This window comes from Ochotona princeps, chromosome 2 (assembly GCF_030435755.1).
Source record: "Ochotona princeps isolate mOchPri1 chromosome 2, mOchPri1.hap1, whole genome shotgun sequence".
In the NCBI taxonomy this organism is placed as follows: Eukaryota; Metazoa; Chordata; class Mammalia; order Lagomorpha; family Ochotonidae; genus Ochotona; species Ochotona princeps.
The window spans coordinates 124,914,633-124,939,468 of record NC_080833.1 but is presented as its reverse complement, the minus strand read 5'-3'; the positions used below and the strand labels follow the sequence as shown (position 1 = coordinate 124,939,468).

The 24,836-nt window shown below is 52.0% G+C and overlaps 1 protein-coding gene across 1 annotated transcript; it reads right to left on the bottom strand.

The window, feature by feature from the left end:
* Positions 1–16,412: 16,412 nt before the first annotated feature.
* Positions 16,413–24,378, bottom strand: LOC131478217 (taste receptor type 1 member 2-like). Its single transcript, XM_058656432.1, is given in 4 exon segments — positions 16,413–16,682; positions 16,685–17,334; positions 19,225–19,349; positions 24,233–24,378. Coding segments are annotated over 4 exon segments (1,191 nt in total).
* Between the last annotated feature and the right edge of the window lie 458 nt (positions 24,379–24,836).

Here is a 24,836-nt window from a genome sequence, read left to right as displayed (position 1 = left end):
TGGCAGGGTTAATTGGTCCTGCAGGAACAGTGTGGGGAGTTGGGGGTGGGGGGCAGCACAGCTGTCTCCCCACATCCAGGGTTCCAGGCTCCCAGGGGCGCAGGAGGAAGTCATCACATTCTTGAGGGCCTGATGTCAGGTTGACGGCTTCCCACTCCCCTTGCCAGCCTCCCTCGCATACATCCCACCCAGACAAGCTTCATCTCCTGCCTCAGTGTTCTCCCTTGCCAAGTGGGAGTGATTGCTGCTCCCAGGAGGCAGAGGAGCGAGGGAGGCAGGAGGGCAGGCCAGGCCTCAAGAGAGAGTCCTCAGAAGCAGGGAGGTCCTGTCCCGATCAGAATTTATTTTTATGGGAAACACAGATTTACAGAGAGAAAAACAGAGAGAAAGCTGAGCCAACCCAAAGCCAGGAGCCAGGAGTTTCTTCCCTGTCTCCCATGTGGGTGCAGGGTTCCAAGGACTTGGGCTAGCTCTACTGCTCTCCCAGGCCACAAGCAGGGAGGTGGATGGGAAGTGAAGCAGCTGGGACACAAACCAGCACCCATATGGGATCCAGCGTATGTAAGGTGAGGATTTAACCACTAGGCTATCACACTGGGTCTGATAATCCCCATTTTGCAAACCAGGAAGCAGTGACACAGAGAAGGTACCGGAAGCCCCAAGGTCACACAGTCTTGCTGGCCCCCAATGCTCCAGGCTTAATTGCACTAATACTGTCTGCTGGATTCCTCTTCCCCCTTTTTCCCACCTTTGCCTGCACCTGCCCCCAAGTCCCAAAGTGTGGGGAGGGCATTGGGCAAGATGGTGGTCACACCCTGATTCCATGGCTGTGTGGTCCCTGGGCAAACCGCTGCCCTGTGGCCGGGACCCACAGCTGAATGCTGACATCAGAGCAGAAGACGGTAGCAATGCAGGGCAGTGATGCCTGTACCTGCCTGGGCTCCTCCGTATGCAGACGGCTGGGCTTCCGGGGTGCCGGCAGCAGGTGCAGCGAGGGTCCGCAATCTGCAGGTGCCTCTTTAGAAAAACGAATTATTAAGGAAACAATATGGAACTAATTCCTGTAGTGCTTGAACCTTTTTGCCCTAATTATGTCAAGATTGTCAAAATAAATAAATAAATAAATATTTAAAAAAAAAGAAAAACGAATTATTTGAAAGGCAGAGTTACAGAATGGGGAACACAGAAACAGCTTGCATCTGCTGATCCGTTCCTCCCATAGCTGTGGCAGTTGGGCCTGGGCTGGGCCAGCCAAAGCCAGGAGCCAGGAATTCTATCTGGGTCTCCCAATACGGGAGCAGGGGCTCAGCATTTGGGCCAACTTCTGCTGCTTTCCCAGGTGCGTTAGCCGCAGCTGGATGGAGAGTGGCAGCCTGCAGGTCTGGACACCAGCATCCCAGGGTGATGCCCCAGACGTGAGTCTCCTTTTGGCTGCCACTTGAGCCTGCTGTCTTCTGCCAGGCACCTGCTCTCCAAAGGGAGGGTCCTGCCAGCTCCCTCTTTCCTGCGCCTGCAAGAGCATGTCTGTGCCCACCCCTGCCTGCCCCTGGAATGCCCAGTTCCAGGACCACAGCCTCGCAGCCCCTTCCCTGACCACCCCCTCAACCCCTGTACTCTCTCTGGAGTAAACATCACCTGATACCTGGGCACGTGCCATCTTAACCTAGTCCGTGTTTGTGCAGGCACTGTGTGCGAAGTAGCCATCTTTATTCATCATTCCTAAAAATCAAACAGTCTGTGTGTTTTCCCTGCCCCAAATGTTCTAGCTCAAGACACCTACTTATTGCTTAATGACCAGGCTGTGTCACCCCCAAGGTCGTTAATGTCACCACCATCACTTCACCACCCTCACCTACTCCTGAAGCTGGGAAGACGCCAAGGTCACCATCTCCAGCTTCACCTCCATCCCAAACATAACCCTGAGTCACCCTCAGCAATGACCCTGAGGCCATCACCATGAGGCTGTGAACATAGAGGGACATTCCACACAGGTATATCCGTCACCTCCTGCTACTGCACCCTAGGGAGTAGGTCTTGAGAATACCCACTTGACAGATGAGGAAACTGAGGCTGACAGCTTTCTCAGATCTGTAATGTGATAGAGGAAGGTCGGGTCTTCACCTAGCGACTTCCCTCCCACCTCCCACAGACACCCCAGGTACAGGAAGGGAAGCTTGGGAGGAGCCAGGCCTTGGGCACAACTGAGAAGGAAGAGGATGCCAGGAGGCTATGCCCAGATTCACATATAGGCCTTGCTGCCCAGGCCCCCTGTGCCTGCCCAGCTGCCCAGCATGGCTTTTCATGGAAAACCCACTGCATGCCAGGCCTGTTCCCAGGATACCCTCCCCTTTGCACCAGATCAGGTCAAGCCAAGGATCTCTCCCAGCCAAGCCTTCTCATGACTTCCCGAAGCTCCAGCAGCCCCTGCTGGCCTCCCCCTTGCCCCGACAGTCTCTCCCAGGACCCCTGTCTTACCCTCCTTATCCCCGAGACTCAGCTGCGTAGCCACTCCTTAGGGGGCATCCCTGGCCGCCCTGTGCAACACTGCCAGCACTGTTGTCACTCACCTTCCGGGCACCCCAGGAGCCCCGCCCTCACCTGCATGCACTGCAGTTTAGGCTTCACCAGGGTATTCAGCCACCATGGGCTGTTGCTGCTGAGCCAGGCATCACAGCAGCCTGTCCTGGGCAGCTGCCCTTGTCTATAGCTGGGGATACTGCCGGTAAATGAGGATACTCCTGCAACCCCAGCCTGAGCTGCCTCCGTGCCACAGCTGCAGTGGCCTTGCCTGCGCCAGTCCTTGACCCCTATCCCAGACTCTGCCTGACATGCACCAGGCTTATTAGGGGCAGAGGCCACGTAGTGACTGTGCTTTGGGACGAAACTACATTCAGAATCAAGCTCAGCCCGCTTCCCTGCATCTGGCCTATCCTCTGCCTCCCGTTGGCTCATCTTTAAAATGGGGCCCAGCATGGTAGCTTAATGGCTAAGTCCTTGCCTGTGGGCACCTGGATCCCATATGGGCACCGATTTGTGCCCCAGCTGTTCCACTTCCCATCCAGCTCCCTACTTGTGGCCTGAGAAAGCAGTCGGGAACACCCAAATCCTTAGTACCCTGCACCCACATGGGAGATCTGGAAGATGCTCCAAGCTCCTGGTTTTGGATTGGCTCAACTTCGGCCATTGTGGCCACTTAGAAAGCGAACCAGTGGACAGAAAATCTTTATCTCTGTCTCTCTTTCTCCCAGTAAATCTTCCTTTCCAATAAAAATAAATAAATATGAAAAAAAGTAAAATTAAAAATGATCATGTTGGGGGCATGTTGGTAGTGCTGACTGGACAGTAAGAGCATAGAATGTTCACCTGTTTAACCTACCCTCCAGTTCACCATCTTGCTGAGCCCCTGCCAGGGCTGGGCTGGGGGTCTCGGGGAGCTAGACCCACCTGCCTCGGTCCCCATTCACTGAGCAAGGAACAGAGGAATTCTGATCTGTTCCACCACCACCCCACCCCTTGGTTCTTTTTTTTTAATACATTTAATTATTATTGTTATTATTTTATAATACAGTTTCATATTCCCTTATCCCCTCCCCAGTTCCCTCCCTCCCAGTTCCTCTATATCATTACTAACATATAGTTCTTCATACTCAGTCATATGTCTGTCATTGTGGGCATAGACACTGGCAGAGAGTCCAGAATCCTATTGCCAAGATATAGTAAACAGTTTCATTGTAAGTCCATCTTTGTCTGGAAATAGAAATGCATACCACACTGCATGCTCACATCTGAAAGCTACTGTACATCTCCTTAAATGAAAAGTCATGATTCAAAATCAACAATAGAAAGAAGAGATTTACAATGCCATGAAGCTAAATGACATGTTACTAGATATGGCAGTTTCCATTACACAGCTACTAAACACCCTATAAATGAAAGGTCATGATACAAAATCAACAATAGAAAGAAAAATAGAAATTTACAATGCCTGAAGTAAATGACATGTTACTAGATATGACAGTCTCCATTACACGGCTACTATACATCCCCTTAAATGAAGAGTCACAAAACAAAATCAACATCTGGAAGAAAAAAGTTAACAACATCAAGAAGTTGAATAACATGCTATTGACTAATGTGTAGCTGAAGAAATGAAAATCAAGAACCTTCTTGAAGAAAATGATGCCACTGCATGATCTACGAGTCACTGAATGATTTAATCAGAAGGAAGTGTTCTGAAGAGATGAAAACAACAGAAAACAACAAAACCCATGTGATATAGTTTCTGCTGATCTTTGTTGAAGTGTATCTCCTTCAGACAATAAGCAGATGGGTTTTGTTTTTTAATCCGGTCTACTAATCTATGACGTTTGATTGAGCTTAAGCCATTTACATTCAGAGTTTAATATACATGGGTGTTACTTTGGTCCTCTCATTTTAGGAATGGGTTGTTCATTGGTTTAGTCTTCTGTTGTCATTTTACTGGGATGTTCTTCACATTTGCCTTTGGTTTTGGTAGGTACTAGTCCTCTTTTCTGTCAAGAGAACTTCTTGAAGTATCATTTGTAGGACAGGTTTGGTAGAGGCAAATTCTTTTAGCTTTTCTTTACTGTGGAAGAATTTTATTTCATTTTCAAAGACAAAAGAAAGCTTTGCTGGATATGTTATCCTAGGCCGACAATTTTTTTCTTTTAGAATCTGGAATATGTCACTCCATTCTCTTCTTGCCTGTAGAGTTTCCTGTGACAGGTCTCCTGTGAGCTTAATTGGCATTCCTTTATATGTCAATTGATTTTTTTCACGTGCACATTTAAGGATCTTTTCCTTATGTTTAATTGAAGAGAGCTTGATGATCATATGTCGTGGTGAAGATCACTTTTGATCAAGCCTGTTGGGAGTTCTGTGCCCCTCTTGGAACTTGTTTCCCAATTCTTTCTCCAGATTAGGGAAATTTTCCTTTATTATCTCATTAAATACATTTGCAAACTCAGTTTCTCTTTCTGCACCTTCTGGGACTCCCATAACTCTTAGATTTGGCCTGTTAATAGTGCCTTTCAATTCTTGAATACTTTTCTTGGCCTGATCCAGCTCTGCTTCCAGCTTTTTGTTTGCTTCCCCCTGGTGACAGGAAATACCTTCCAATTCTGAGATTCTTTCTTCTGCTCTCTTCATTCTATTTTGGAGACTCTCCATTGTACTCTTAATTTGCTCTACTGTGTTCTTAATTTCTGATATACCAGTCTTGATTTGCTTTATTGCTTCCTTAAATTCTTTGAATTCTTTGAATTCTTGCATGAGCTTCTCAGTGTTGATCAGAATCTTTTTTTTTTTTTTTAAAGATTTTATTATTATTGGAAAGCCAGATATACACAGAGGAGGAGAGACAGAGAGGAAGATCCTCCATCCGATGTTTCACTCCCCAAGTGAGCCGCAACGGGCCGGTACGTGCCAATCTGATGCTGGGACCAGGAACCTCCTCTGGGTCTCCCACGCGGATGCAGGATCCCAAAGCCCCGGGCCGTCCTCTCCTGCCCTCCCAGGCCACAAGCAGGGAGCTGGATGGGAAGTGGAGCCGCCGGGACCAGAACTGGTGCCCACATGGGATCCCGGGACCCTCAAGGCAAGGACTTCAGCCGCTAGGCCATGCCGCCGGGCCCCAGATCAGAATATTTAAAATGAGTCTTATGGATTCTGTGTGCCCCATTTTCTTGATGTCTTCCTCAGTTAACTCTGAGGTTGGCATAGGATTTTGCTCCTTTGCAGGGGAGTCTTCGGTAATATTCATTGTGCCTTTGTCTCTTCTTCTGCTCTTGATCATTGTACTTCTGGTTAGCAGAGTCTTGAATTCCTTGGGGCAGGTTTCTAAGCTTTGTCACCCACAGGTCTACAATGTGATTTTACTTATTGTGGTTTATACACAACTTTTTCCTTGCAGCCACTTGTGCCACAACCTCCAGGGAGTTCCAGGTCTGGGTTCTTATGTCAGATTTCCACCGTGGTCTCCACAGCCCCAGCTCTTGGCTCACCACTCTCCACCTCCTGTGATACCGTGCTGAGGCTGCACTGTTGTCACTGCAACCTTCCTCCCACTTCCATTGGTCCCAGGATTAGAGAGACACCAGGTGTCCTATATAATTAGGTTGTTGGTGGTGCTGAACTTGTCGGAACCTGTTGGACTTTAGGTCTGGGTGCCACACGAACCTATTTTGACCGGTACACTGCCACAGCCAGTATTAATTTCCTGTGCGACCTGTGCTATCACGGACCTCAGCAAGTTCTCCTGAGCTCAGCACATACGCAGTTCACTATTGTCCCCTGCAGTCCCAAAGCTATTGCCACAGTGCCAAAAATGGCGCCTGATATACAACCACTACAGTTCTTGATCTGCTGGCCGCCAGATCCGAGGGCTACCCAGACCTGTCCTGGGTGGAATCCGTAGAATGTCACGTCGCTGCAGTTCACTGAGACAGAAATGAGCTCACTCCCAGCTCAGCATATGCTCAGTCCTTTCCCTTGCCTTTTCCTCCTTAGGCAAAATGAAGCCCAATTCAGCCCAATTCAGCTGACTGGGCTGTGAAATCCACTCTGTTCTCGCACTGCCCGTCTGAGATCTGCTGCTCTGTCTCTGCTCAAATCAAACGGACCAGCAGAACGGACAGTTCTTTGTCTGGGTTCACTACCTGAGCTCCCAGTGAAAGTCCATTCCCACCTGGTTGCTGGTAGCTTTCCGGATGCTGTTGGAGTTTAGATCGCCATGCTGGAGTATCAGTCTCTGCAACACCACACATCTGTGTCCCCTGGTTTGCTGTGTCGGTCAGTCTCCAGGTACCCCTCTGCTGTTGTTCTGTCCCTTCCTATTTCCTGAAATATGTCCTCTCTGCTTCATCCTGTTTAAATGTTTTTCCATCTGCAAAAACGTGTCCTTACCCTATTCCACCATCTTCATTCTCCACCCCTTGGTTCTTGATTGGGCACCAGCACGTGCACATGCATGGGCCACTGTAGACACACATCTGCCCCCACACAGCTAAACATGCTGCTCAGGCACTCACTGGTGTGGCTGCCCAACCCCACTTGCACACTGTGTGTGCTCACACATGCCCCTGCATACAGACCCAGGGCCCAGATGTGGGCACCTGTACGCCCGACACTGTCCTCAGTTGAGTTCGGACTCTCCACCGCCCCCTTGACCTGGTTCTACACTCCAGATCCAGGCACAGCCTGCCTGGAGCCCAGTGGTTTGCCAGGCAGCCCCTTTGCCAGGAACGGGGACTGCCCTTCAGAGAGCGCCCCCTTTGGTCCTCTGGCTGGACTTTGCCTTTTCCGAAGCCCCACACCCCCACGCCCCCAACCTGAGCTAAAGCCAGAGCTTCAGGGAGGAGAGAGGTGGCCCTCAGGATCTCCGGGAAGAGCTGTTCCCAAGCCAGAACCAGGGGACAAGATCCTCAGGCTGCACCAGTGCCCTTGTCCAAGTCCTCACCAGGTTCCACCTCTCCATACCAGGATCACCTATGTCCACGGAATGATTTGGGGATGCCTCATGATAGTCCCAGCAGGGGGGTGGGTCCCAGAAACCTCAACATCACAGGTGCACCCCTGCCCAGGGGTTGTGGAGGACAGAGAGATCCAGAGGACGATAAGGGGCATGGGCCCGGTTAGGCTGAACGTGGAGTGGAAGCAGCCTGGGTATAGGATGCCCTGGCCCATTTTAGAGATGAGGAGACTGAGACCCAGAAAGGAGGAGCCAGGAACCAGGCACAAGGAGCCATAGTGGACCCAGGTGCCCTGGGTCAGAGCTCTGCCTGCCTGCCACAAGCCTCTTCCTCACAGAGGTTCACAGCGCCTCCCTTCCAGCAAGAGGAACCTTCCCCCAAGACCGGAGAATCCAAAGAGTCTGGGGGTACCAAGGCTTGGGGACAAGATGGTTTCTAGAAGGTTCTTAAGTCCAAGCCCAGCCAAGCACACACCACCTCACTCTATCACCTCTGTCCTCAACTTCCAGGGACTGCAGGGTTCACGGCCATGGCTCTCAGGCTGTGGGCTGAATGTCTGTGTCCCCACCCCAATACCCACATACAGCCAGGTTGAAGCCCTGGCTCCACCTGATGGTATCGGGAGGTGGAACCCTTGGTAGGGAATGAGGATGCAAGCAGAGAGCACCCTGCAGAGGGGCTCAGACATCTCTTGTTCCCTCTTCCTTCCACATGAGGGACCAGAAGGAAGTCTACACTTTGCGTCCAAGGAGAGGGACTCTCCCCAGATCCCAGCCACACACCAGCTCCCTAGCCTGACTCCCAGCATCCAGGACGGGAGGGACATGGGGCTGGGGTTTGGAAGCCATGCACGCAGCCTGGAATCACTGTCGAATTTACTCTCACCCCCAGAGCTGTCTTCATGTTACTGAGAGAAGTGGCCCAAGGCCTCCCTAGGCAGGTGGAGGGGCCATGGCAGACGCTGCAGCCTCACAGGGAGTGGGACCAGAGCTCAGCACTTGCAGTCCAAGCCCAGGCCAGGACCGCCCTCTTTTCCAGAGTGGGTGGTGGTAAGGGGCTTCAAAGGAGGTTTTGGCCTCTATACTCGGTCCCATACCCCTCCATCCCACGGGCTGCCCCGACCCCAGCCAGATCTGCATGGATCTTTAATTGCCCAGATCTGACAAAGAACCAAGTTTACATCTGACTGATGCAGGAAAAACCAAAACTGATCTTTGGTCTCAAATCAAACCGAAAGGAAGCTACCCAGCCAGAGAGTAAGGGGTCAGACTGACCTTCTCAGTGCCTTTATCACCTGAATCTACCTCCTGTCAACGCCACCACCACCGCAACCAGCAATATGAACAAGTACCAACATCACTACCATCAACACCACTGTTACCACCACCACTGTTACCACCACAGCTACCAGCACCAGCAATATGAGTACCAACATCACCACCATCACCACCACCATTATCAACATCAACACCACCACTACCACCACCACCACAGCCATCAGCACCATCAGTATGAGTACCAACACCACCACCACCACAACCAGCATTTAACTATTAGCACCATTAGCATCACTGACACAAATACCATAATTTGTGTTGATACTTTCACCATGATTACAACCACCAGTATCATCAACATGCCATCACCACCACCGTCACCAACACCACCATCACCAATACCACCAACACCACTACCAACACCAACATACCACCAGCACCACTACCATCACCATCATCACCAACACCACCACTACCATCACCACCTCCCCTCTGCCTTCAGCACAGACTTAACTCTCTTGAGCACAGACCCCTGCTGGGACCTGCCCCACTCAGGGCAGAAATAGCATGGCTGTTTACAAAATGGATCTTGCTCAATGAAAAGAAGAGTAACTTGAATGCAAGCTGTGTCATACTGCCTAGTAACTGAGCCAGCACTGACTCACAGGCGGGTACTGTCCACAGAGTGAACACACTGGACAGAGGGCTGTGTCACATCCCGAGCAGAGCCTTCTTCACATGGCTTAAGACAGTGCACAGCTACACCTCAGCCACCATACGTCCCTGGAACTGGATAGTTGCATGCAGGTGGCCCGTGGGTAACTTAAAACACAGAAGTCACAGTGGATCAGGGGCTTATGCATGTAACTAACTGTGCTTCACAGATAAGGTTAGCGAACACTGATGGGTTAAGAATTATGCCCAGTGGGCCAGGACTGGGGTGCAATGCCAGGATTGGGGTGCAGTGGGTGAAGCTGCTGTCTGTGATGCTGGCATTCCCTAGGGGCACTTCTAATTCAGCTCCCTGCTGAGGTGCCTGGGAGGGCAGCAGAGGATGGCCCAAGTGCTTGGGGCCCTGCATCCGTGTGGGAGGCCTGAAAGGAGCTTCCGGTTCTTGGCTTTGGTTTGGCTGCATCATGGTCGCTTCACCATTTGGAGGGGTGAGCCAAAGGTGACATAGCTCTCCCTCTCTCTCTAACTCTGACTTTCAAACAAATAAAATAAATCTCTAGAAGCAATTTTTAAAAAATGAAGGAGTCATTCCCAGGGCCCAGCATTGTGGTGAAGCCGGTGAAACAATTACTGCAACCCTAGCAGTTCATATCAGAGCGCTAGTTCGAGTCCCGCTCTTCCACTTCCCGTCCAGCTCTGGAAGGCAACAGAAGATGGTTCAAGTGCTTGGGCTCTTGCCACCAATATGGGAGAATGAGCTGAAGTTCCCAACTGCGGCTGTTGTGGCCATGTGAGCACAGAGGATTGCTTGCTCTCGCCATCTCTCTGCCTTTCAGATAAATGACCCGTATCCAGAGTCGTCACTGACACGCTGGGTCCTGATCCCATCTTGAGGACAGGAGGCTGCTTCCGGGATCTTACACATGAGGATGCGGAGGCATAGGAGCCAAAGTCACAGTGTCAAACGTGATATTTCACACAGGAAGTGGGCACCCAGGTCTGCTCACTCCCATGTCTCCTTCCCAGGCAGGCCCTATAAACTCAGCAAGTACTCAGCTATGGCTGGTACCAGAAAACCACCTTCTGGGACTCCTCCCACCCTCTCAACCTGCAAGCCCAAAGTTCAGGCGCCCACAGATTAACCCTCTTGGAGCAGCTCCCTGCAAGCCGATGGGCCTCTGCTGGTCCCCTGCCCCTCGCCCACCGCACACACTCCCTGGGCTGGGGCCTGCACAGGGAGCCTCTCATGGGGAGATCAAAGCGCAGGAAGGACTGTTCCCAAAGGATCAGAGCAACAGGTCACTTCTGTTGGGGACAGCCTGGGAGGGAATCCACCAGGCAGTGCAAAGCCCTGGAAATGGCCCCAAGCCCTGGCCAGGACCCTGTGTCTGCTTAGGGGCCTGACCCAAGAGACCCCTACTGTGGTTCCGCACCTGCAGCCAGGCTTGGCCCGCGTGGAGGCAGGGACATGGTGTGAGAGGTCCGGCCATGTTTGCCTGTCTCTCCGGTGGCCCCTAACCCTCCCAATCTGCCAACACCCAACCCACGATCCCCACCCCTCTCATTCCCACAGCACTTTTGTTCCCATGGGAATCATGTGGCCACCCCAACCCTAAACCATCAGCCTCGTCCACGTGGGCCTGTGCAGGTTCCTTACAGGGGGTCCAGAAACCCTGATCCCATGTCCACCCTTCTGCAGAAGCCCTTCAAGGGGGCCAAGTTCAAGGTCATCTCAGTCACCAGACCTAACACTTGGGGAGCCCAACCCTGCGGCAGCCATGCCAAGGCCTTCACAACAGCCCTGCAAGGCAAGGCAGCTGCCACCCTCCCCATGGCATGGAAAGTGGAGGCCTCAGCTGGGCTATGGGGAGCATCCCCCATGGGGAGTATTCCCCAGACTCTGCTTCTCCCTCCCTCTCTGCCTTCTCCTTTCCTCTCCTTTTTTCCCCTTCTTTCTCTTCCCACTTCTCTCTCCTCCTCCTCTTCTCTCTGTCCCCTTCCTCTCCCTCCCACCCCCATGCTCGTGCACTGGCTTCCCCAGCCTTCTGTTTGGTGGCCCTGCCCTGTATCCCTGCTGCCAGGCCTCAGTGTGGCCATCCTCCCCTCCCCCACCTGCTGGCAACCTACTGTCCTGCAGATCTCAGCAAGGTGCTGCTTCCTCCTCCCTCTCCCAGGACCAGGCATCCCTCCTGGGCTTTCCTCCTCACAGCCCCGGCACCTGGTGCCAGGACGTTCTGTTGGGGGTCTGCAGTCTTCAACAAGAGCCCCTGGGGAGCAGGGGCCTCCTGAGGATGTCGTGTCCTCAGGGCCACACAGGGTCTGAGCCAAGGGTGTTCAGTAGGCACTTGCTGAGTGGATAAGTGAGTTAATGAGAGGATGAGTGATTTAATGAGTGAATGAGTGAGTGAATGAATGAGAAGGTGAGTGAGTATATGAATGAATGAATTGGTGAGTGAATAAGTGAATGAGTAAGTGGGTGAATGAATGAGTGGATGAGTGAATTGGTGAGTGAGCATATGAATGCGTGACTGTCACCTCCAACAGCCACTGCTTGTGCAGGTCCCAGCCCTAACCACCAGCCCCGGCCATCCCCTTGCATCCTCTCCTGTTTGCTGCTGGCTCTTCAGGCTCTGAAGCCACACCCCCTCCACCCTCTCACCCCAGGGTCTGGAGCCTTTCCAGGTGTGTGAGACACATCTGGAAGTGAAATAGCCCCGGTATCCTCCTTCATACTACATACAACCTGCTGGGCTGATCAGCCTGTCAACAAGGTAAAACGCATGGTGGACACAGCAGGGGCAGGATGTGTGGGAAGGGGAAGGCAGTGAGGGAGGGGTTGCCTCACCATCTGGGGAAGGGTGTTTTCCAGAGAGTCCGCGAGTGCCCAGGCCCCGGGGCAGGGCATGGCAGGTGTCCCGCAGAGCTGTGTGTGTGTTGAACACACAGGCGTCAGAGAAGACCACCACGAGGTTTCAGAGGTGGTACTAGCCCAGTGGGTCCCACATGCACCAAGAATGCCCCCTATGGCCTGGCCAGTCCCTGTGGGAAGAATCTGGTCCCAGCCAATGTCCTGAGCCACCTCTTACTTGACCCAACCAAGGACATGTGTCCCCGGAGCCTATGATAAGCAAAGATGCAGGCTGCTTGGCTTGGCCCAGGTTCCCTGCTCCAGTCCTCTGGCCCCCGGCCACGAAGTCAGATTTATTTTCTGAGGGCAGGACCTGCTGGGGGAGGGGGAGCGGTGGTTGTGGGTCGGGGGGTGGGGGGCTGCAGTCCGTGTGAGGGAGGACCCGGCACTAGGCAGGTGCTCCTGGAGAGGTGACCATCAGCTGGAGGAGGTGCATTTAATCTGTGGTCCTGAGGCATAAAATTTCCAAACATGGAAAGGCCAGGAGGAGGTTCTGAGTCAGTGCAAGAAGCTTCTTGTCGATGCGAGCCTCCTGTCACCAGGAGGAAACTAGAAGGCACAGAGACCCCGAATGCAAGGACAGCTGTCAAAGTCAGTGAGGAGCAGGTGTGCTCAGGGGGATGCGCGGTTCCACAACTCTTTTCTTTAATGCTGCCCAGGAGGCAGAACCAGGCAATAAGGTAATTAGCTCTTTTTCTCAGGAAAAAAAAAAATTAAACCTTTAGAAACAGACAAGAAAGAGAATTAAGAGCTTAAAATTCCCAGGACCTAAGGCAATCTGGTCCCAAGAGCCACGGGGACAGGACACTGGCACAGACCAGCCAAGGTGGCCCCCTGAAAGTCCCGGACCAGGCGGAAGCCAAGACCCTGGTCTCCCCTGCAAGAAAGCAGACGGGACAGAGAAGGGATGTTCTGGAAGGATCCCACCAGTCAGGCATTCTCCAGGGCACTACCGGGTCAGGCCTATGTGCAGAGGACTGTGGGAAGGGAGCCAGTCACAGAGGAAGCTGGGCACAGAGCATTTCTTGGCGGCACATGACATTTCAGGGATCCCAGGACCTGCCTAGCGGGATTCCCCAGGGAAGAGAAAGCCCAGACACCCAGGGGCACCCCCACTTCTAGATCCAGCTCTCACCTCCACTGAGTTCTCACAATTGTACCACCTGCGCCTGCCTTGGGCTCCTTCCAGCACCCCCTTCTTCCTGCCGCCTCCCAGACCCTCCCCCACTCCCACACTTTCTGCCTTCCAACTCTCTTCTATCTTTTAATTATTTTTCCAAGTGCCAGCTTCCCACATTCCTCCTCTGGTCCCTGCCTCTTCCAGATCCAAAGCCGCCCATGACCCTGTGCTCCCTGGTCTGGGCTTACAGGGTCTTCCCAGCAGGCAGCATGGCTCCCCTGAAGCCAGCCCCTAGGCAGGGCCATTCAGGTTTGCTGCATGGAAGAAAAGGGGCTTCCTGGGGGAGTTAGGGGCTGTATGGGGCTTGCATGACAGCTAAGGGACCCTGGATATGTTGGAGAAACTCCAAACCCTTTGACTTCCATGGGACAAAGACGACATGTATGTCCAACGAAGAGAGTTCTCGGCGAGGGGTCTGGCAGTACATGCTGGCTGTGGCCTTGTGGCCAGTGCCATGGCATGGCTTCAAGCAGAGTCACACCTGGCTCTGCATCCATGGCTCTTACATCTATGGCTTGAACCCACCATACACTGACCATGTTCTAAAACAAAGGCAGACAGAGAGCTCTCATTCTCCGGCTCAGTCCCCAGAGGGATGCCTGTGATGTTAGGCTGGGCCGGATCATAAAACTGAAAGCTAGGAACTTCCCCCAGGGCTCCCAAGTGGGTGGCAGGAATCCATCACTTGGACCAGCACCACTTCCTCCCAGGGTCTGCCTCAGCAGGAAGCTGGAATGAAGAGCCAGAGGTGGGACTTGAACTCAGGCATGTCCAGGGGTGATGTGGACAGCCTCCAGGCCAAACGTCCAGTCCTGCTCAGCACCTTTGTATAAGGGACTTCAGTATTCCTGGGGTTCGGTATCCTGGGGCATACTGGAACTGGTCTCTCCCAGAAAGACCCTATTTGTTCTGAACGTGATGATCTGTTGACTATGTGAAAGGTAAAGCGAGACAGAGAGCGCCATCTACTGGTTCACGTCTCGGATGTCCACAAGACAGCGCCATCTACCGGTTCACGTCTCGGATGGCCACAAGACAGCCCCATCTACCGGTTCACGTCTCAAATGCCCACAAGAGCCAGAGCGGGGTCCCTTGAAACTAGAGCCTGGCACGCCCACGTTTGTGGCAGGGAGACCAGCCCCTGAGCCATCCTTTCCAGCCTACTGGGGCATGCAGTCACAGGAAGCTGGATCAGAAGTAGAGCTGCTCAACCCCGGGGACTCCCATACAAGATGCAGGCATCCTGACTTAACCACTGGCCCCAACACTTGCCCTCTATTTACAACACCGCTCAGCATCCGGTGTTCCGGGCTATGAGAGATGCATCAATGAGGCAGTGGTTTGAGAGAATGGGTGGTGGAGGGAATGTGAAAGGAGTTGACAGAGCCATAGCTTGGCCAGGCCTCACGATACACCTGCTACCTGTCAGTCTTCAGGAAGATGCGCAGAGGAGGAAGCAGCTACCGCCCCAGGCATATCCCCAAATACCAGATGAGTCAAGCCCCAATCCCACCGGGCCCCATTTGACTGTGAAGGAGGTAAACTGAGGGCAGGGAGAGGCTGTCCTGCCTTCCCAGCCACCTGTGAGCAGGTGGCAGCTCCTCTGGGCAGGGTCATCCCAGAGGGGTTCCACGCCACCCCCACATTGTCACTTCAACCAGCAAGCCACCTCTGCCTCTCCTGGGCCCAGCAGGCAGCGGAGGGAGCCCTGACCCTGGCTCTCTCCTCCACCAACTGGGTGCAGCTGAGGAAGCCAGGGAGTCTCTCTGGGTGGCAGCTTGAGGCTTTGGCATTGAAGCTGTGGCCCCCGGTACCTGATGATAGCCCTGCATGCCAAGAAGTCAGAGCCCCCTGAAGCTGAGCTGGAGCTTCCGTGGTGCTCAGGGGTGGGGTCTGTGCATCCCTGACCTGCTTTGTGGCGACTCCATGGGACCCAGAGGGGGAATGAGGTCTGAGTGCCGCCCACACCATGCCCAGAGTTTGTGGAACAGCTGGAGAAGACAGGGAGCAGGAGTTTGCCTCTTGCAGAGGCCAGTTCTGTGATGTACTGTGGTTCCAGGCACGCGTAGGTTTCCAGCGGCTCGTGCTTATGCAGAACCTAGCGTATCCACTCTCCACACATCCTCTCTGACCCTTGAAGGTCGCTGTGAAGCTGCTACTGTTCCTGTTTTGAAGTCTGGCTGTATATCACGGGCCTGAGGCCACACAGCTTGGAAGTGGCGATCCTGAGACTTACCCAAGCTTGCTCGTTCGCTCACTCGCTCTCTCTCTCTCTCATCCCACATGCTCTTTCTCAGGAGCCTGCTGAAGAAAACACGTGTACTCATTTTACCCAGATGGGGTTTATTCACAAGCACCCACTAATTCACTAAGCACCCACGATGCCCAACCATCACCGAAACAGAGCACAAAAGCCTGGGTCCGAGCTCTTTGGGAATCAAAAAATGAGACGCAGATGCACAAGGCAGGGAGGCTATGAGGCTAGGGCTGCTCTGGAGCTCACACCCTCAACTACCCCAGCCCACTCACAGGTTCCCCAAGCCTTGAACATGAATGAGTGAAGGCCACGAGCCAGCACCCGCAGATGTCTACTGTGGCCACCGGATGGCGCTGTAGGCTGACACTGCAGACAGCTGTTGGAGACCAACAGTGTGCAAGAGACCAAGGTCGTATGGGGTCATTTTTTTTTCTAGAAGCAATGACAGCACCTATAGCTCATAGGAATGAAATGATGTGTATTTCAGGTGTCCACTGCTATGTGGACAAAAATTACCGGGGTGCAAAGACTTGGAGAGAGATGCCAGGAGTGGAGGAGGTATCAGCAGTGGCTGGCTAGCACTCCAAGTTCTCCCCTGCCAAGTCCCCCTCCCTGTCTGCTCGCGGCTCTAGTCTTTGCGCATGGTGTAGCCCTGGATGACGCTGTTGAAGTAGCTGGGTGTGTTGCGTTCAGGAAAGAAGAGGCTCAGGTAGCACTTGGGGCCAAAGTAGCCCAGGCTGATGGCCAAGAGGTTGAAGACAGTGACCAAGACCTCCATGATGGTGACCAGCACCCCTTCGTAGACGGACATGAAGGTGCAGAGGGAGATGGTGGAGGTGAAGGAGAAGGTCATGCTGAGGGTGATGAACTTGGCCTCATTGTAGTTGGTGGGCAGCTCTCCTTGCCCATGAAGGCAAAGGTGAAGCCCCCCAGGGAGAGCAGCAGGTCCAGGCTGGCATTGCACAGCAGCGCCGTGGGATGGCAGGACAGGATGATGACCGTGGGGTCCTCAGGGTCCGTGTGGTAGGTGGGGTTGGTGGTGGTGGCTACTGAGTTGGCCAGCACGATGATCAGCTTGAGGACCGTGGGGAGCACCACGAAGACGTAGGGGTCGTGGTAGCGGATCCAGTAGCGGTAGGCGCGCGGCAGGTGGCGCGCCACTTTGAAGATGCACAGGATATGGAAGGAGCGCAAGGTGATGCAGGCGGTGCAGACGGTGAAACAGAGGTTGAAGAGGGCGTGGCGGCAGAGGCACGTGAAGCCCGTGGGCGGCCCCACGTACACAGGCACCATGGCGAAAGCCAGCAGCCGCAGTGCCAGCATCAAGAAGCACATGGGGCCCCCCGCCGAGCGCACCATGGGCGTCTGGAAGTGCCTCCAGAACACCACCAGGATGGCCAGAGTGCTGAGGAAGCCCAGGGCGGCCAGCAGGATCACGCAGATGGTGGGGGCCTCATGCCACTCCAGGAAGATGAACCGTCGCAAGAAACAGGAGGTGTCTTTCTGGTGGGACCACGTGTGGATCGGGCAGGGCTGGCAGTCAAACTCCTCTGCAAACACCCACAGCAGCTGCCGTCAGCCAGGTCCGCTGCCCGAGCACCCACATCCCCAGAGCCTTGTGTTGGGCTGGCCACCCCAATGGTCATGGCCGACGCTCGCTGAGTCTCTCACCATGCATTGCCCAGAAACCCATTTCCCAGATGTGAAGACAGAGGCCAGCAAAGGGTAAATCATTTGCCCCAAAATCACAAAGCAATAAGTCACAGAGGCAGGATGTGATCCCAGCCCTCCTACCAATGGTAATTCCTCCCTTCCAAGACCTGTCACTTCTGGTAGAGGAAACATTCAAAGAACTCATTCAGCAATTTTTTGTTGTTTTTCTTTTTGTGAATCCATCCACTGGGATGGATTCCTGAGGAAGGGGGCAAGGAAGAACAGAGAAAACCTTGGTGCTGCAGGAGGGGAGGCAGAGGGAGCCGCTTGGCAAGCTTTCATCTAACACCCACTGTGTGTCCTGAGCTGTTCCAGGCCCAGGAGATAGAAGCCTCAGGGATACCATGAAGGAGGATTCATTTGGGGTCCCAGTTTCCCCATGCTGAGCACTAATGGGGGCCAGAGATACCACTGTCCCCACCCTGCTGGTGAGGGAGCATTCACACACACAGCCTTTGCTGAGCAGCGCTGTGAGCAGATGCTGCTGGGCCCACAGGACAGCAGAGACACACAGGGGGACTTCCTAAGTTTGTGGCAAGCAGAGTTGGAAGACAAGTACAAACATCTTGAGATCCTTGGGGCCAGTGTTGTGGCTCAGTGAATTAAGCTGCAACCTGTGAAGCTGGAATCCCATATGGGCGCCAGTTCTAGTCCCGGTTCCTCCACTTCCCATCCAGCTTTCTGCTGATGCTCCTGGAAGAGCAGCAGAGGATGGTCCACGTGCATGGTCCTCTATACACACTTGAGAGACCCAGATGGAGTTCCAGGGTCTGGGTTGCAGTCTGGTCCAGTCCTGGCCATTGTAGTAGCCATTTGGGGAGTGGACCAGTAGTTGGAATATCTCTCTGTGTCTCAGTTCTCTCTCTGTAACTCTGCTTTTCAAATAAACAGATATTTAAACATCAGTTTTCAAAATCTATACATACAAACGGGTCTTTCAAAGGTTTATGGAGAATCTCTGTGATGAATGAACAATGCAGAGGCATCAAAAAGGTTGTGTAGCGCAATCACTTCATTTATGAAAGATTCATTCACTTGAAAGGCAGAGTGATGGGGGTCAGGGGACGTACAGAATCCACTGGCTCAAACGACCGCCATGACCAGAACAGAGCATGCTGAAGCCAGGGAGCCGGAACCAGGAACTCCATCCTGGTCTCCCATGTGGTCACAGGGGCCCAAGCACTTGGGCCATTTTCTGCTGTTTTCCCAGCACATTATTAGGAAGCTGGGTTGGAAGTGGAGCAGCCAGGACTTGAACTGATGCCCCAGGATGCCGGTGTTGTAAGCTGTGGCTTATCATCCTATCCTTTAAAGTCCATCACCCATGAACTTTTCAGCTCTCCTCCTAAATCAGATCCTGCCTGCCAGAAGGTATCCTTCAATGGGAAGAGCCATTCAGTCATTCACTCACTCATCCATTCATCATCCAGTGGGCATCTCTGGCCTGAGCTCTAGACAGACATAGTCCCTGGCCTTCAGACACTTAAACATCCCAACAGACACCCCAGAGACCCTGGACAAAGGAAGCACCCCAGAGGTTGTGTGGGCAGGTGGGTACGGGCAGGTGTGGGCATGTGTTGGCAGGTGCGGACACATGCTGGCACATGCAGGCAGGTGCGGGTAGGTATGGACACATACAGACATTTGCAGGCAGGTGTGGGCATGTGTGGGCACATGTGGGCAGGTGTGGGCAGGTGTGGGCAGGTGTGCCGACACGGGAGCTATACCTGCAGTTTGGTTGTAGAAGGTGCCGGGGACGCAGTTGATGCATTCGAAGCAGCAGGGGTGCATGCCCACGGCCTTCTTCTTCTGCCCGGGGCCGGCAGCTCTCAGAGCACATGGACACGGGGATCTGGAGGCAGGCATGCAAGACATCCTGAACCGCCCCTTCCCGTGCCCTGTGACTCCCTACTCCACCCCCCTTGTGGGATGCTCAGGGCACGGTTGCCTGGCCCCTCCCTGGAGGGAAAGGAATGCGGAGTCACCATCAGGGTGATGCTCTTAGCTCTGCCAGCCCAAGATTAAGCCACCTTCTGATCGAAGCACCGAACCACAGAGAGTTCTGGTGAAGTTGCGAGGGCCCAGGGTGTGAGCCTGGGCATTGCTGATGGCCCACTTGTTGGGAGGAGGACAGCAGGCCAGGAAAGCACTGAGACCCCAGGAGAGAGAGATCGCTTTGGACTCCAGCCTTGCCCAAGCCTCTATCAACACTGAGTGTTTTCAGCAATCCACAGCATGATGACCTGTGCTTATGTCCTTCTCTGCCACTCACAACCTAGACTGCTGGTCTGCAAGGTTTTTTTGGAGTTTTCTGAGTGTGCAAGAACCAGTAGGCAGTAGCCACGCCTATCGTCTCTGAAAGACCCCGAGGGGTACTTTCTTTTTGAGGAGGCCCCTTCCAAGGAACAACGAGACCACTTGAGCGGATGCAAACAGCAAGAGGTTTATTCAGATACACAGGTACCTGGGGCGACAAAGTCTTTTGGAAGACTTGCGCGCCCCAGGTTGGGGTCTAGGGGTTTTTATAGGGCTCAGGAGCAAAAAGCGCAATTACAGAAGCAAAAAGCATAGTTACAGGACTCTGATTGGTGGATTTCTATAAGGCCAGGGTCATGGTGACGGCAACTTTATTTTGATACCGGGAATTTTCAACAATGACTGATTTAGCCTTGAGTTGGTTCCCTATCTCTGATAACAGCTGAGTTGGCGCTGAGTTAGCTCTCTTTCCTAATATTTCTGCCTTATTTGGGGGCCAGATGTTTGACCACAGATATGAGGCAAGCTTGTCCTGTCCTTGTCCACTTCCTTCCCAGAGATCCTGCTATACTTAGTTCTAAGCCTTGCAAAATGGCGTTGCTGCTGCTAGAGCTCATGCCTTTTGGTGAGGGTCTTTCATTCCCCCCTTTTTCTTTTAACTCCGAATGAAATCTTTCATTCGCCTAGGTGGTAGTGGTTTCTATTTCTAGGATTTCTGGATCATTTTGTTTGATTGCACGGTACCGGGACCGGGCGACCTGGTATGGTACGGAATGCAAGGTTACTACTAAGGTTTGAATAAGTGCAAATCTGTTATTAATAAGTGCAACTAATTTCTTGAGAATATAGGGTCCAAAAAACAAAATTAAGAGAAAAATAATTAGGGGTCCCATTATTGAGGATACTAGGGTAGTGAACCAAGGTGACCGGTTAAACCAATTCTCGAACCAACCTTGTTCTGACTCTAGTAAATGCTGTCTTTGTTTGAGTCTTTCTCTAAGTTTAGCCATGTTATCTCGCACTAACCCCGTATGATCTGCATAAAAGCAACATTCTTCTTGGAGTGCCGCACATAGTCCTCCCTGTTGTAGGAATAGGATGTCTAATCCTCTTCTATTTTGCAGTACTACTTCTGAGAGAGAGGTTAAAGACTTTTCAAGGGCACTAACTGATTCTTCTAATGTTTTTATATCATTATGCATAGCATTTTGGAGCTGTTTAAATTGACCGGTTTGTATGAGGGTGGTGGTTCCTGTCCCTATTCCTGCCGTAATTCCTCCTATGGTCATGCCCCCGAGTAATAAAGCCAGAGTGAGGGACACTGGTTCTCTCTTGGTTCGAAATCTATTTTCAAAATGGTTAAAAATATATTCGGAATCATGGTAGACAATCTTAGGCCATAATTCTATTAAAACACAATAATCAGAAGTCATATTAAGTATCACAGAAGAAATGCATGGAGTCAACCCAGTATTGCATGTCCAATAGGTTCCATCGGGAGCTACTAAATTATAGGTCCCTTTAGTTAATGGTTTGATTTGACTGCATAGTGCCTGATGGGTCTTGGGAATGGTTCCTATACAAAGACCCTGCCCAGATACTTCAGACAGGGTTAATTTATGTTGAGGAACAGTAGTACAGTTAATGGGTGTAGAAGTGTGATTAGTATAATTTCCTATGATGGCGGTTCCTTTATAATAGGGAGGTCTAGAGATCAGACATAGCCAACAGTCTTGAGTCTGATCTGGGTCCGTGAGATTAAGGGCCGAATAGGCTCCTTGCAATAAATCGAATAACCTGTCCCCTGTTGTGGTTGTCACAACGCGGTTACTAATCTGTGGAGATAATGTAGTAATATTTTGGAACATATTTCGAACCTGTGGAACTTGGAGCTGGGGTGCCAATAAGGAGGGTTTTCTCTGTCTAGGGAGGACAGGGTTGGGACCAATAGGTTTTGAGGGGCCCTGGTCCAGCCGTAATCTGAGAGTAAAAATGAATCCTTGATCTGTTCCTGACATATAAAATCTCAGACCCCAGGTCCTTCCCTTAATCCATTCTGGCAGGTCATTTATTTTCCTTCCTTCAGGGGTAAAGGAAATGTTAAGGGGATTGCAAGAGAAATCTTTACAATCTCCACCTTTCCACCATTTTTTTCCAGGGTTAAAAAAACAAGTGCCGGGTCCTGAGCTGGTCGGAGTATGCTTACTCCGGCTGACCTGTATCCAATCTTTTTTGTTGGGTTTCCAATAGACTGTCCCAGATGTCTCACAACCCCATGCAGCACAAAAATAAGCATCTATTCCTCCACATGTGTGTGCCTGCGTTTTATCTCTTCCATTTCCTGGACAAACATAGAATGGAAGTTTTTGCAGTTCTACTCGAAAGCGGGGATGGGAGCATCCTGGTATCTTATAAGGTGCCCGATGGCATGGACATAAGCCATGTTCGGACTTAGGGACACATTTAGGTCTTTCTTTTGCAGGATCTATTGAGGGGATGTCCCAATTATTAAGACCGGCAACTAAATCACACACATTAGGGGTTAAGTCAGGCCACCAGGTCCCAGGAGGGGCAATTTGGGAGATTGACCACACAACATCCCCGGTTTGAGAGAGGACTTCCCAAGTCATCGACCGGGAGATATGGGGACTGCTGTGAACCAAGTTAAAATTTAACATGACTCCTATAATAATCAGGGAGCCCCACGGGTAAGTCTTATCTTTAGAGGATTTGGAGTGCGTTGGACTCTCCATGTTGGCGTGGCGTTGCTCTCTTTCTCTGAAGAGTGGGCAGCCTTGACGTGGGAGGCGTGGATCCAAGATGAGATGCCGTCTACTTTGAGCACTGTTGGTGTGGTCAGAAGAACGGTGTAGGGGCCCTTCCACCGAGGTTCCAGGTTCTTGGTCTGATGTCTGCGGACCCACACCGTATCTCCTATCTGGAAGGGATGGGGCACCGCTGGTTTATCTGATTGTTCTTGATAGGCAGCAGCAAGCGGCTTCCAGATTTCTTTTTGCACGAGCTGCAGTGCCTGTAAATGAGCTTGGAAAGATCTCTTCTAACAGTTTCTTGGTCACGATGTTCGCAGTCTCATGCTTGGTGGGGAAAGCCTCTACCCACCCTGAGAAGGTATCCACGAACACTAGAAGGTATTTATAACCATATTGTCCAGGCTTTATTTCGGTGAAATCAATCTCCCAGTGAGTCCCGGGGCGGTGTCCCCGCACTCGGGTTCCTGGTCCCAGTGTGGTTCTTCCTGCATTAACTTGTGCACAAGCCTCACATTCATTTGCCACAGTTTGTAAGCTTTTATTTTGTCCCAGAAAAAAATAAGGACTCTTTTCTCTGTCCAGGAGGGCTTTCATCTTTTTACTACTGAGATGAGTCAATTTATGTAGACAGGTAATTAACTCGTGTGTCTGCTTTTGAGGCATGACAGGTTTGTTATGGAATATCCAATGGCCTTTTTCGGCATCGTGTTGCGCCCCCAATTCTTTTAATATTTTTATATCCTCAGGGCTATATGAAAGGGGACAATCTGGTGTAGACTGAATCTCTTCTGCAGTTAAGGAAAAAGATTGGGAGGGGGTCTCGTTTCCAAGGGCTACTTTTCGAGCCGTAGTATCTGCCAATCGGTTGCCTCGGGCTTCTGGGGTTTGTCCCTTTTGATGTCCTGAACAATGGATAATACTTAATTTTCGAGGTAAGAACAAGGCCTTAAGTAAGGCCACAATTTCAGATTTGTTCTTAACTTCTTTGCCTTCTGAGGTTAATAACCCTCGTCTTCGGTATATTTCTCCATGGATATGTGCTGTGGCGAAAGCATAACGGCTGTCAGTGTAAACATTAAGCTTTTTACCTTCCGCCATTTGGAACGCCTGGGTTAGGGCGATGAGTTCAGCCCTCTGAGCCGAAGTCCCCGGTGGGAGGGCCTGAGCCCAAATTACCTCAGTTTCCATAGTGACGGCTGCTCCGGCTCTCCGCTCTCCATTATTTATAAAGCTACTCCCATCAGTGTACCAGGTGAAATCCGCGTCCTGGAGGGGCTGATCCGTTAGATCTGGTCTAGTCCCGTGTACTTCTGCAAGGATCTGAAGACAGTCATGATATTCTATATTTTCTGGTTGGGGAAGCAGAGTTGCTGGATTTAGTGCAACAACTGGTCCAAAGTGCACCCGGTCTGTGTCTAGGAGCATAGCCTGATAATGAGTCATACGGGCGTTGGAGAGCCACCGGTCTGGTGGTTGTTTGATTAAGGCCTCAACTGCATGAGGTGCCAAGATAGTCAATGATTGTCCCAAAGTTAATTTGCCAGCATCCTTAGTTAAAACGGCTATAGCTGCCACCATCCGCAAACAAGGTGGCCAGCCAGAGGCAACTGTATCCAATTTCTTAGAGAGGTAGGCTACAGGCCGTCTCCAGGGCCCCAATCTTTGGGTCAGGACTCCCTTTGCGTAGCCCTGCTTTTCATTCACAAACAATTCAAAGGGCTTCGTGATATCGGGAAGGCCCAAAGCGGGAGAGGTCAGAAGAGCCTGCTTGATGTCATCAAAGGCCTGTAGCTGTTCAGCCCCCCAGTTAAACGTTGCTCCCTGCTTTGTAAGGGGGTAAAGGGGGGCTGCCATTTCGGCGAACCCAGGAATCCATAGGCGGCAGAAACCTGCGGTCCCCAGGAATTCCCGTAGTTGGCGAGAATTCCTTGGGGCGGGAATGTTGGTCACCGCCTGCTTGCGGGCGGCAGTTAGCCACCTCTGTCCATCTTTCAACTGATATCCCAGATATGTAACCTGGGTTTGGCAGAGTTGTGCTTTCTTTGCAGAGGCTCTATAGCCTAATTGTCCCAAAGTTTGTAACAGGGACTCAGTGCCCTGGCGACACTGTTTCGGTGGTTGCCGCCAATAGAAGATCATCCACATACTGTAGAAGTATCAGAGTCAGATTCTGGACCCTGAAATCTGCGAGGTCCCGATGGAGAGCCTCATTAAACAACGTGGGACTATTTTTGAAGCCTTGAGGCAATCTGGTCCAGGTCAGTTGACCCGAAAGTCCTAAGTCCGGGTCCGGTTGCCAGCTGCACTCTTCG